Source organism: Xenopus laevis, chromosome 2S (assembly GCF_017654675.1).
Source record: "Xenopus laevis strain J_2021 chromosome 2S, Xenopus_laevis_v10.1, whole genome shotgun sequence".
NCBI classification, from domain to species: Eukaryota; Metazoa; Chordata; class Amphibia; order Anura; family Pipidae; genus Xenopus; species Xenopus laevis.
Genome location: NC_054374.1, coordinates 85,725,962 through 85,739,752, shown reverse-complemented (window position 1 = coordinate 85,739,752; position 13,791 = coordinate 85,725,962). Strand labels below are relative to the sequence as shown.

Sequence of the window (13,791 nt, the reverse complement as noted above, 5' to 3'; positions counted from 1 at the left end):
AGGGTTAATTAACCCTCGATATTCGACCCTTAGTGAATCGGCCCCTAAGTGTAATCATGTCCCCTCGCAAGCGCCTTTTTTCCAGAGAAAACAACCCCAACCTTGACAGTCTACCCTCATAATTTAAGTCTTCCAGTTGCACGTCTCTGCACTCTTCGCCAGTCTCTCGGCACTATGCCAGATCTCAATGAATCCTGAAAAATTAAGTAAAGAGGTTTGGCAATCACAGAGCTAAACCCTGGGATGAATAATTACCCTGGGATGAATATCTGGCCCCGGACCTTTGTTAATCTTAACATGTTCTAGTCTCTTTTGAATTTCTTCATGTGGGAACCATGCATCATTAGTTGTGTTACTAAAATTGGGACTATTAAGAAGAAAACCTTCTCTTACTGGTTCCTCATTTGTGTAGACAGATGAAAAATATGAGTTCAGAATCTGTGCTTTTATTTTGTTTTAATCAACCAGCTGACCCCCCTCTGATAGTAAGGGTCCCACCCCTTCCTGCTTCATTTTTTTACTATTAACATGTTTAAAAATATGTTCCTGTCTCTGGTGTCTCAATAATTTGGGATTTTTTTTACTGCTTGCTGCAATATCCTTTTCTATATCAATTTTAGTTTGCCTTATAGCTTCTTTGCATGATTTATTGGCCTCCTTGTAACTTATAAATTATTCGGCTGTCCCAGCTAACTTGAAAGCCTTAAAAGCACGTCTTTTCTTACCCACCTCAGTTGTAATGTATTACAAAGGTAATCAGTATGGGTAAAAGTGATGAGCTAACAAAATAGACTCCCCATAAAATAAATGAGCTAAAACCAGTTAATTGTGGTGTTTAATTTTCTTTAACAAGTCAAACAGGTGCCAGTACACATCAGAATAACTACTCATGTTCACAGATCTTGTTCAAATAGTATGTATTCCCTCAGAAACATGTGAACAAGTATTGCAATAACACAATGAAATAAATATTTTCTCTGTAATACAAGTAAATGTGACTAATTGCAAGAGGATATTAACATACTTCCCTGCCTGCTATGTCATAATTATTCCCTCAATACTAGAAAACAAATCATGATAAATGCACATACACATTGTATGAGTAAGGGGGTCTTGATCATTTTTAATATAGTAAAAGTTTTGCAGCTGTATTGATAACCCCTGCATTATTTTTTCTGACATAAATGTGCCAGTTTCTCACATACTTCTGTTAATTTCAAATAAATTAGAAAGTATGTTCACCGTTTTATTAACAGGGTCAATGCCATGGCTGTAATGTCCTAAGCACTGTCACACTTCTTCATTTGCCCCTATAGCTCCTGACTTGTGAAACACAGGGTGTTTTGATCATCATGGACACCTCAGAAACTGTACTCGTCAAAACTCCCTTGCCTGAGGATTTCCATTCAGTTGAATGGAAAACATGTGCACAGGAGCTGCCAACTAAGCCCATGTCAATAGGGTGGTAATAATCCACTCCAGTCATTTATAAGACATGACTTTATTTTACAACTTGAAGAGGAATTAGTTTAAAAAAGATTCTTGGACTGGTTAATTATCACTCTATTAGCAAGGGGTTAATTGACATATCAGCATTCTGCCTGTGACAGTCATAAGTAAATATTAAAGTTAATGTTCACAAGCTAAAACCTCCTAAGAGCTAATGTTTGACACAGGCATACTGTCTCTCTTTCAAGTTATTAAGAAGTCTGTCACCAGACAGATGGCCATTTTCATTCTTAAGTTTAGCAATGGAGTGCCGAAAGTTCCTGGCAAGCAGCAGGGGGAGTGCCTGGGTCGGTGGGGCCCACAAGCACAGGGGCCCACTGGGTTATTTACCCAGTAAATCTGTCTGTAATATCCAATCAGTGGTTTGAATGACAGGCTGGAAGATGAAAAGGAGAGGGCCTAAATAGGAAGATAATTAAATGATACCAGCAATAAAATCTGTTAGCACTGAAAATTCTATGGCAGTTTAGGACGTAAAATATAAGTAAAATCATTTAAAAACACCCCCCCCCCAAACACTGATAATAGGCAGACATTCAATAATATAGTAAAATATAACTCGAAATATCCCTTCAAGCTGCTTCACAGAAAATTTTTTACGGCTCCACCAATTTATAATGCATTTCATTGGGCGTGCTTTTCCCTGATTTACATAACGATTTTACACCAAAATGTTGTCCTCGTTCCCAAAAACTGCTGTCTGTGCACTGTGGATATTATTAGTGAAATTAAATCTATTTTCTAATTTTCGAGGTTGAGGAAAACCGCACGAACTGTAAAATTCGAGCAGGCGCTTTTCTCCGGAAAAAAAAAAGAGTAGCGCACCAATGGAAATCACATTGTTCCATTAATTTTAATTAAAAACAATTGTTAGGGCCTTATCCCATTGACTGTGACTGTCGGCCTTGCACATGCCTCTCCCACCATAGTGTAACATTAATGCTTCTTAATCCTTGTTATTAACACTTGTTATTACACAAGTAAATATTCTATCTCAAAGTAAGACTGGCACCTATGTTTATATTAGGGTTGCCACCTGTCCGGTTTTGACCCGGACAGTCCAGTATTTTGAAGGGCTGCCCGGGTCAAAACTTATTTGGAAAACCAGGCAGGATTCCCTTCATTGACACGGCGATCGGTCAATCTCTGTGTCATAGCCCCACCCCCTGACATCACAACCACTCCCATCTATGTCACAACACTACCCCCTAACAGCACAGCCCGCCCCCTGCCCGGTCTCCACTGTATGGAAATATGACAACCCCCTATATGTTATCCTTTGATTTCTTGAAAACTTTACCTGTTCCCGAATTTTATACATGCATCAAATCCACCATTTTGAATTTGGCCGAACCCCCAAATCCTTCGCAAAAGATTCGGCCAAATACCGAACTGAATCCTAATTTTGATATGCATATGCAAATTAGGGATAGGAAGGGGAAAATATTTTTTACTTCCTCGTTTTGTGACAAAAAGTCATTTGATTTCCCTTCCCACCCCTAATTTGCATATGCAAATTAGGATTTGGATTCAGCTCAGCCAGGCAGAAGGATTCAGCCAAATCCGAATCCTGCTGAAAAAGGCCAATCCTGGCTTCGGTGCATCCCTTATTTTTTTCCCTGTTGCCTGAAACACATAAAATGGAGGTTATGCTTTGCTTTCTTTTAATACAGTTAGTTAAAAAGACTTCTGACATTGCACTCAGATTGAACCATCCCCTTCACCTCTGACCAACTTCTCTACTGTTTACGTGCCAGGCTCGGCTACACCCCCTCTTACGTTCCTCGCCTTCCCCTGATTGGCGCACTGGTAGCTACGTCAGAGGGCGCGTTAGCGTAGTCATGGACTGCACCATAGACGAGAAAAGGGGGGTGTGCAACTTGTTTTAGTTTTAGGCTGAATTAATTTTTATAATATCAGGAGAGATACTTATACTATATCTGCTTTTATTCAGAAACACGATTTTTGTTGCTCTCCATCTTAAATAGACGTCTTTTTTAAATGTTGCATTTGATTATAGCCGCCCCTTTGATTGGTAGCGGCCTTCTGTCACCTGACGTAGCCCAGCTGCTAAGCCGGGGGCTGTACTATTGATTTGTTCTCATTCGGTGGCGTCAGCCGTGGAATACAACTGTAAGTAACAGTGTTCTACTTCTTTTATTTATTTAGCATTCTGTGTTCCTTTGCAGCCGACTGACTGACGCCCTTTCTTCGCTGTCATGGAGACCTGTCATTTTCTGCACTCTTCTTAGTTTGTCCTGGTTCCTGCTAGCACCGACCCCAATATTTGTATCCACACGTCTCTGGAATGCTTCAGCAATGCGTAATTTTAGGCTGAAAGTGACAGTTGGTTTTAAAGGCTCTTATTTGCTAATATTGGTTGCCATGGGTTACTGCCCAGAGACACAAATGCACCCCCCCATCCAGATTCTTTAATTTTTGATAAGTGTTCTGTTAAATGCAATGTGCTCACTGAAACTTGTAATTCGACACAGATGCAGAGTTCATCAATATTATCTAGGTTCCTTTTCAGCAGGTGCCAACTTCGTTTCATTATTTAATTGAAAGGTAATATATGTGTTGCCAGTGCCGAAATAGAATGTTGATTTGAGCCATAACATTGCCCATTAGTTGGCAGTCACCAATCAGTAAACCCTTAAAGAGATACTGGCACCAGAAATTAAACTCTTTTTTTTACATCTATCATAATATTGCTTTTGAAAGCTACTTATAACTTTGCCATAAAGTATTTGCACAATGCTTTTACATTACCTGTCTGATGCCCCATGTTCCTGTATGAGGGGGCTGCCATATTTGTGCAGCAGGAGTCCATTAGCATTAGAAACTTTGACTGACAGGCTGAGATGGGACAGTCAGTTTGGCAAAACAGTCAGGTTTAGGAACTTTAGCTAATAGTTGCTTACAAAAACAGACCACTCTTTAATCCTGTTGTGTGGCATTCTGGTTGAGAGATAAAGGGACGTTTAACTTTGCTGCATGGTTGCTGCAGGTTTTGCCTATCTTACCTGCCTTTAAAGGGATCCTGTCATCGGAAAACATGTTTTTTTCTAAATGAATCAGTTAATAGTGCTACTCCAACAGAATTCTGCACTGAAATCCATTTCTCAAAAGAGCAAACAGATTTTTTTATATTCAATTTTGAAATCTGACATGGGGCTAGAAATATTGTCAATTTCCCAGCTGCCCCTGGTCATGTGACTTGTGCCTGCACTTTAGGAGAGAAATGCTTTCTGGCAGGCTGCTGTTTTTCCTTCTCAATGTAACTGAAGGAGTCTCGGTGGGACATGGGTTTTTACTCTTGAGTGTTGTTCTTAGATCTACCAGGCATATGTTATCTTGTGTTAAGGAGCTGTTATCTGGTTACCTTCCCATTGTTCTTTTGTTTGGCTGCTGGGGGGTGGAAAGGGAGGGGTGATATCATTCCAACTTGCAGTACAGCAGTAAAGAGTGATTTAAGTTTATCAGAGCACAAGTCACATGACTAGGGGCAGCTGGGAAATTGACAATATGTCTAGCCCCATGTCAGATTTTAAAATTGAATATCAAAAAATGTGTTTGCTCTTTTGAGAAATGGATTTCAGTGAAGAATTCTGCTGGAGCAGCACTTTTAACTGATTCATTTTGAAAAAAAATGTTTTTTCCCATGACACAGTATCCCTTTAAGAGTTATTTCTGAAAATTGCACAATTCAGCACTACAGTATTCTGGCATATCGTACAAATATTGTAAATAATTAAACATACTGACAAAGCATTTCTAACCAAAGCAACATGCCAATGATATAGCTAGCAGCAAACAGTAAGAAAAGCAGAATTTACCCGCTTATCTATATATAGCTACATTATAAGACCTTAATGTTGGGTTAATACATGGCAGTATTTTTTATCCAGAACTGGTAGGCTCCTACGTAAGCAGTATATTTATTTACAGAAGAGTCCACATCTTAAAGGACATGTAAAGCCTACATTTTCCTATCGTGTATACGTTGGGCATATCTTCCCCACCCAAGGCACATCATATGTACTGCATATACCCCCTCTATTTGCCAGCACCATCACATTTTCCTATAACAAATAGTAACTTTCACCCAGTGCCCATTTTCTCTCTGACACATCATCAGTAACATTGAGACATGTATGCTGTAAAGTTCATGCAATACAGAATGCAGGTTTACACAGGCACAACAAACCTGACAAGAACCTCTTCTGGGGTTGAGCACTGTTATGGTTAAAGGGATGGTTCACCTTTGAGATAACTTTTAGTATGATGGAGAGAGTTCTATTCTGTGACAATTTGTAATTGGTTTTGATTGTTTGTGGTTTTTGAGTTATTTAGCTTTTTAATCAGCAGCTCTTCAATTTGCATTTCAAGCAATATGGTTGCTAGGCTGCAAATTCCTCTAGCAACCATTCACTGATTTGAATAAGAGACTGGAATATGAATAGGAGAGGAGCTGAATAGAAAGATCAGGAATATCAAGTAGCAATAGCAATACATTTGTAGCCTTACAGAGCATTTGCTTTTTAGAAGGGAGTCAGCTATGCCCATTTAAAAGATGCAAAGAGTCAGAAGAAAAAGGCAAATCACTATAAAACTATAAAAAAGAAATAATGAAAACGAATTTAAAAGTTGTGAACCATCCCTTTTAAAGGACCAGTAACATAAAAAACATAAAAAATCTTTTTAAAAAATTTGTTTGTACAAATGAAAAAAAAAACACCAAGATACTTTTAACTTTAAATTAGCAAAGTCTTTATTAAGAAATAACTTACCAATTCTCTGCTTGCTCTCCTGTTCAGAAACGGCAACAGGGCGATGATCCATCGTGCGGCACTTGATTTCTCCTCCCTGGCTATCTCCTATAGAAGGCAGGGAGGAAAAATCGTGTGCCGCACGATGGATTGTCGCCGTTTCTGAAAAGGAGCGCAAGCAGAGAATCGGTAAGTAATTTCTTAATAAAGACTTTGCTAATGTAAAGTTAAAAGTGTCTTGGTGGGTTTTTTTTCCCGTTAAGTACAAACAAATTTTTTTTTAAACATTGTTTTATGTTTGTGGTCTTTTAAGCTGTGCTCAGGAGAGGGGTTAGGAGTAAAAAATAGTATCAGACAGCTAGAGTGGCTATGGGAACCAGCAATGCTACCTCTTCATTGGCTGTTAGACTGGAGGGTGTGTTTAGTAATCTGAGAAAAACAGAGGATGCTCATAAGTCAACAGCCAAAGTAAATTCCTGAGGTAGGAGGCCAAGTGGGTTAGAGGAGGAGAAGGATTTCTAAGTGAGTAAGGGGATGCTGCAGCGGGCTCTGAGCAACTGTTGAGAAATGTACTGTATATTTTGAGTCGGTCCCCAAGCTTGGTAAGTGACAGCAGCACAGAGCATGTGCAGTGAATCAGCAGAAATGGGGAGTAACTGGGGAATCTTTGGGGTCACAGATCTTCCCTGCTAAAGGGCTGTGGTTGCCTTGGGCAGGTACAGAAGCCCACCACATAATTTACAACATTTCTAGCCTACTTCTTTGGTTAAGCTTTAGTTCTCCTTTAATGGAGAATGAAACCCCCAAACTAATGAAAACCCCCTACCCCTTACTCTCCATAGTCCCCCCTCCCTGCCCCCCCCTGTCCCCCGCACAGGTGTAAATGCCCCTAAGTCTTTAATTACCCCTTGATGCAGAGTCAGTGCAGCGGAGCTCACAGACGTCGTCTTCACCGATTCGGGAGGTTCACAGTGCAGTACGGCTCACAATTATTGACTGCTCTGTCGGGTATCATGGAGCAACAGATACCAGTCAAGGGCTTAACTTATTCCTGGACTGTACATCAAGATGTATTTTGATACGTGTTACTCGTGACATGCTAAATGCAGTGTTTGTGAATGGTGGTTATACTTGCCTATCTGGTTGTGGCTAAGAGTGCTTGCTGCAGGGCAGTTTTACAGACTTTTTAAGTATCACAACATTAAAGACTTGTATGGAATTTGTACTTGTTTGTGTTTTTAATTCTGCATGTTTTTTATGTGTAATGAAAACTCTATTGGACTCTTTCTATCTTTCACTGACACCATCTAAAACAAATGTTCTGTAAGGCTGCAAATGTATTTCTATTCATATTCCTAGTCTCTTATTCAATCCAATGCATGGTGTTAGAGTAATTTAGTCTCTAGCAATCAGATTGCTGAAAATGCAAACTGGAGAGCTACTGAATAAAAAGCTTAATAACTCAAAAACCACCAGTAATAAAAAGTGAAAACCAATTGCAAATTGTCTCAGAATATCACTCTCTACATCATACTAAAAGTTAACTCAAAGGTGAATAACCCCTTTAAATTACATTTGAACATTGTAAAGCCCTACAGGCACTGTAGCCTGTTCACATAAATGTCTTAAACCTTAAGTAAATGATATGCTATTTTTAAATGCATTATTGTTAGCTTTTATTCATTTTATATTAAAGGGATGGTATACACTTTTTTTGCAACCTGAGCAAACTTAGAGAACATGGTGTAAAAACTTAATATTTTAAGTTAAAAAAAATATATTTTAGATATTCGGCTTGGGCCACACGGGGCCGAAATCTGCTAGTTGAAATACGCTGGCTGATTTATGCTCTACTGCCATCAGTAGCCTTCTCTCTTTTCCGCATTCAGAAGTGTTGATTCGGCTTGGGCGTGAACAGACATGGCGGATTTTGGTGAAGTACCACGAGTCTCTGCATTTTGAGCCGAAGTCTGTTCTTCTGAATGAGTTAGGTCTGAAATCACCTAGCTAATTTCCGTGTGGCCCTAGCCTTAAGCAGTAACATAATTGTTTTGCTTCTGTTGAGTATTTACATGCTTTTGGAGGTACTGTGCCTTTTGGCAAAATCTGGAAGCAGGTTGGTATATTATGTAACAGGTAAAGGTCTGTTGAGTTAAAATATTTTACGAACAGTAAGATAATTGGGCATTTCCCAGTTGTTCGCAGTATTCCTTTTAAAGAACATCTTAATCTGCAAAGTAAATCTTACAGTTTTGTATGTGTATTGTTCAGAAAGTTTGACCTGCAGTGTATTTGGGGTAGTAAAGCTTTAAATTAACTTGTCTCATGTAGACAGTGATGTTTTGAAACCATTTGCAGTGGTCTTCATTTTTAGTTTGTTTTTCTTTATATTAATTTTAGATTTATGTTTTGCAGCTTATCAGGTCGCTAGGGTCCAATTTAGCCTACCAACCAGGTAGCGGTTAAAATAAGAGAATGGAATATAGAAAATTTGATAATTTGTTAAAGGGGTAGTTCAGCTTCACTTAACCAATATTCCGTTGATATAGCATAAGTTAACATAACTTATTGTCCGCATTCATTTCTTGCAACAATGTCACTGGTGGTTAAATATACGGGTGAGCAATAGTGATTTGCAGGCCATCCTGAAACCCACTGGTCCAGCCCAGCAAAGCACATCTTTATCGTGTGGCAGGTCGATCTTTGTCCACCATGCCCTCAATGTTAGTATCCCACATCGACCTTGGCGTATTTATATACTTGTGCCTGCCTGCTACACCACCTCTTGTAACTTCAGATACCAGGGTCTGGTGTGGTTATATATATATATATATATATATATATATATATATATATATACACACATATTTATATTGTAAGAGTTTGGGTAGCTGAGATCAGTTTTCCTGGGGTAACACAGCCCACGGCACAACTCATGAGAGTATAGTCTCTTTTTGGCAGTTTATTGTCTCTTGCAGAAAAAATAAACAAAACAAACAAAATCCTTGCCACTTAATGGGCTTCTAACTAATACAGGTCAGTTTTCCTAACTAACCAGGAGAAGGCCTACCGCCTGTCTCCCCAAAACAAAGAACATACAGGAAGATATAAAATCCCAAACCTTTTGGTGATTTCAATCCCTCTCACACAGGCAGCTTTCCTGTGTCTTTTTCCCAGCCAGGAACTCTCCACTCTGGCTTGAGCTGCCTCTTTAATTAACCACCTGAAATAAATCAGTACAACTCAAAACACCCGGGCTGGACTAGCAGTCCCGGAACCACTCTGTTAGGAACCTGGGGCATAAATAAGCTCCCAGGTATCCTAGTAGTGACCTCACCACAATATATATATATATATATATATATATATATAACCACATAATATATTATATTATATCTAATGACACAGTTAGGTGTTGAGAGAAGGTAGGTTAGGGTTGGGTGCAGTTTGGCTTTTTGCCATCCCACGCATAACTAGTAAGTAAAGAACAGAATTGTTTTTCTAATATCTATACAGTCGTACTTGAAAGTTTGTGAACCCTTTAAAATTTTCTATATTTTTATATGAACTTGACCTAAAATATCACCTGATTTTCAAACAACTACTAAAACTACATGAAGAAAAGCTAGTAAAACATAAATGATAATATGGTCATGTATTTATTGAAAAAAATTATCTAGTAACATATCTGCATGTGGCAAAATAGAATCTTTAGGATTATCGTATAATTTGAAGGTAAAATCAGAGTCTGTTTTTTTTCAGGCAATGTGATGACAGGTGTGAGACCCTGTTTTATTTAAATAACGGTCAAAGTCTGATTACGCATACAACATATTTGTGGGTGTGTATAAAGAAGGTGTCTGAAGACCTAAGAACAAGTTGTTGATGCCTATAAAGGTTGCAAGACTATATCTAAAGATTTTTGACTCCACCAGTCAATAGTCAGACATATTGTGTACAAATGGCATAAATTCAAGACCATTATCTAGTATAGGTAAATCTAAAAAAAAAAAAAAATCTAAAAACAACTGGACTTGCTGAGTGATCAATGAAGACGTTTCACTACTCATCCGAGCAGCTTCTTCAGTTCAACTGACAGGTGTGGGAATTTCTCGGGATATAAACTCTTCCACTAATCCAATCACAATGGCATTGTAACTCTTCAAAGACCATTGTTATCCTACCCAGAAGATGTCGACCATCAACTCCAACTGCAAGGTGTCTAATAGCCCGAGCGGTTACAAAGGAACCCAGGGTAACTTTTAAGCAACTGAAAGCCTGTCTCACATTGGTGAATGTTGATGTTCATGAGTCCACCTTCCACTAGCAAGGATAAAGCCACTGCTCTCCCCTTAAAATATTGCTGATCATCTACAGTTTGATAAAGATCATGTGGAAGAATGTTTTGTGGACGGATGAAGCCACAATTTAACTTTTCGTCTTAAATGAGGAGTGTTACATGACCAAATATAATCATTTTTGTTTCATTTGTTTCACTAGGTTTTATTTTTATACATTTAGGACTTGTTTGAAAAGCAGATTATGTTTTAGGTCACATTCATATAAAAATATTAAAAAAAATAAAGGGTTCATAAACTTTCAAGCACCACTGTATATTTGAAAGAAAATCTCCAATCTATAAATTTGCTTTGCAATGCAAGACTATGGCTTCCATGCCTACTGTTTATGTGACCCAATTGGGCAAAAATCCACACACATGACAACCTGGCAAAATCAGAGGCCAGGAAAGGCCACCCTTATATATTTTATATATGGCAATGTGTATTCTTTAGTCTTGATGGTGTGCTGTGGTGATCAGAACTTCTTCAGTTGTTCTGTAGGACTGGGCTTCCTATCTTTATTCAAGAAAATGTATTAATTACAGGTAGGAAGAAAAACCAGCACACCGCTATCCATGTCCTGGGTGACTGTATGAACATGTACTTCTGTTGAGTTCGGTTTCTGCTTGCTATTTTTCTATTTTACAAACATACAGAACTGCAGTTTTACAATGGTTACTTTGATTTCATCAGGTCATTTTGCTGAGTCACGCTTATGGATTTGATACAGAAAGAAGCTGCTGGTGGTTGAACGTATGATAAGTCATGATCGTGTGATCATTCAGTTTCCTTCCCCTTTTCTTTTTTTGTGTGCGTCTGACATAGCATTAGTCAGTACTTTTTGTAAAAGTGCTTGACGGCCATCTTATAATGTACTAAAATGATCAGGCGTAGTTCCATGCTCTTTTGCATTTGTCTTTGGTGCTTTTAGGTATGTGTGCGTGAGTAATAAAGGGAAACTCCTTCTGCTAACTGTATGGTCTTTATGTACTTCATATATAGAACTTGCTGGCCATACGTTTGGTGCGATCGCCAAACAAGCAGATCTTTCACTGATATGCCCACATTAAAGGAATTGTTCAGTATAAAAATAAAAGCTAGGTAAATAGGCTGTGCAAAATAAAAATAAAAATGTTTCTAATATAGTTGGTTAGCCAACAATGTAATGTATAAAGGCTGGAGTGACTGGATGTCTAACATAATAGCCAGAATACTACTTCCTGCTTTGCAGCTCTCTTGGTTTCCACCTGGCAGTAACCAATCAGTGACTTGAAGGGAGCCCACATGGGTCATAACTGTTTGCTTTGGAATCTGAGCTGCATGCTAAGGATCAACTGCAAACTCACTTAAGAGTTATGTTCTGTTCTGTTCTGTTAGACATCCAGTCCCTCCAGCCTTTATAGATTACATTTTTAGCTAACTAACTATATTAGAAACATTTTTTTATTTTACACAGCCAATCTATTTATCCAATTTTTAATTTTTAAACTGAATTGTTCCTTTAAGGTGGGCCATATTGGGTCCTAGGGCTCAGCGATTGGTTTGCAATGTTAGAAATACAGGTCATTTGAGTGAGGATTGCATTAACAAGCCAATGCAGATAAGCTGCCAACTCTGACTGACGGAGCTATATTGGCAGGTAAATGCCACCCGTGTATGGCCACCTTAACACCGCAATTATTGTGGTTAATATTTGTTTTATGACGGTAACCCTCTCCCCACCACTCAACCTCTACTTATGTTTTCAGAAATGTGATCTTACCACTGTTTGCTGTTACTAGCTGCATCATTGAATAGCCACTAGGTGGCTCCCTAGCCCAGAGTTTCCAGTGAAGTTACCATTAGATGTCAGTGGGTTGCTTTTTTTAGGAAACTAATGCAACGCCTGCTGACTGAAATTATTTATTACTTGTTTCTTGTTAAAAATATGTAATGGGGAAAAATTAGAATCTGTGATCGAGGCACTTTATCTCGAAAGTAACAATAACTTTTATTTTTTATTTTTTTCAATAATTCACCACAGCTAAAATACATTTATGGAATGAGTAAGCCAGTAGTCAGTGCTTTCCTCATTGCATTAACTGTTATGTGCTAAATTACTTGCTTTGTACTTTGTTCCTTGCTACGACCTTTGTTCCTTGACTTTGTGCAGTACATTTTCTGTTTGCTTGTAATGTTTTACCTTGACTTTAGGCACACTGTTCTTGCTTTATATGAACCTTTATTGCTGGTCAGAACTTCCAAAGGCATGCTAGCGCTGATTGCAGAATACTCTGAACACTTTGTGGGTCACCTAAGTTCCATCAGTTGTGGATGACCTTAAGAGCTCATAATGTCACAAATATTTGATGTCAGAATACAGCAAACACCACGGTTATAGTATATGCAGTGTTTTATAACAACAAATATAACTGTGATGTCATGTGATTTTGTAATGACACAACTGCTATTGTAAAATCATATCTTAAATTTGTGATGTTATAAGTCTGCAAATATTTTGATGCCATAATGGCAAAAATGTAGCATCTATGAGATTAATGATAAAACAATTGAATATAATTCTTTTTGTAGCTGGTTAATGTTTTTGTGTTCTTTCCTGTAGCTAATCTGCTTTTGGTGTATTTTTATTTTTTAGTGCCTGAGAAAAAGATGGGGGAGTCTTGTAAGGAACAAGATATGTGTACATCTCAGCAGGGAAATGGCTCTCCTGAAGAAGAATTTTTCAGTATGGCAGATATGTTTCTTTTGTCTCTTATAGTTGGCCTGTTGACTTACTGGTTCTTTTTTCGGAAAAAGAAAGAGGAGACCATTGAATTCCCCAAAATTCAACCCACCGTGTAAGTATCTTTCATTGATTTTCTATTATTATGTCTTGATTGACTGTTTTTATCGAACTAGGATTTAAATTGCATTGCTGCAGCTGTATCCACTTTATTATTATGTAGAAATAGGAGAAGAGCGCAAGGCTGCAGCTAATTAAATCACTCATATATGCATAAATCCAGGTCTGTTGGTTGTGCACAAATTGAAGTTCATTACCCCAACGCTGAATGCCAAAGCAGTAGCCTTTCAGCATATGATTGAAAAGCGTGATAAATAAACCTAAAAAAACACTACCCCTAAAGGATAAGCAAACCTTTAGTGAATGAAAAATTGATGAGTTCTATTCT

The 13,791-nt window shown here is 38.2% G+C and overlaps 1 protein-coding gene across 1 annotated transcript in view; it reads left to right on the top strand.

Annotated features, from left to right (window-relative positions):
- Positions 1-3,376: 3,376 nt before the first annotated feature.
- Positions 3,377-13,791, top strand: part of por.S (P450 (cytochrome) oxidoreductase S homeolog) — a 34,939-nt gene continuing 24,524 nt past the window's right edge. Inside the window, exons 1-2 of the mRNA XM_018249635.2 lie at positions 3,377-3,642; positions 13,257-13,458. Of these exons, the coding sequence (XP_018105124.1) occupies positions 13,271-13,458 (188 nt within the window). The 5' untranslated portion in view covers positions 3,377-3,642; positions 13,257-13,270. The remainder of the gene's footprint in view (positions 3,643-13,256; positions 13,459-13,791) is intronic.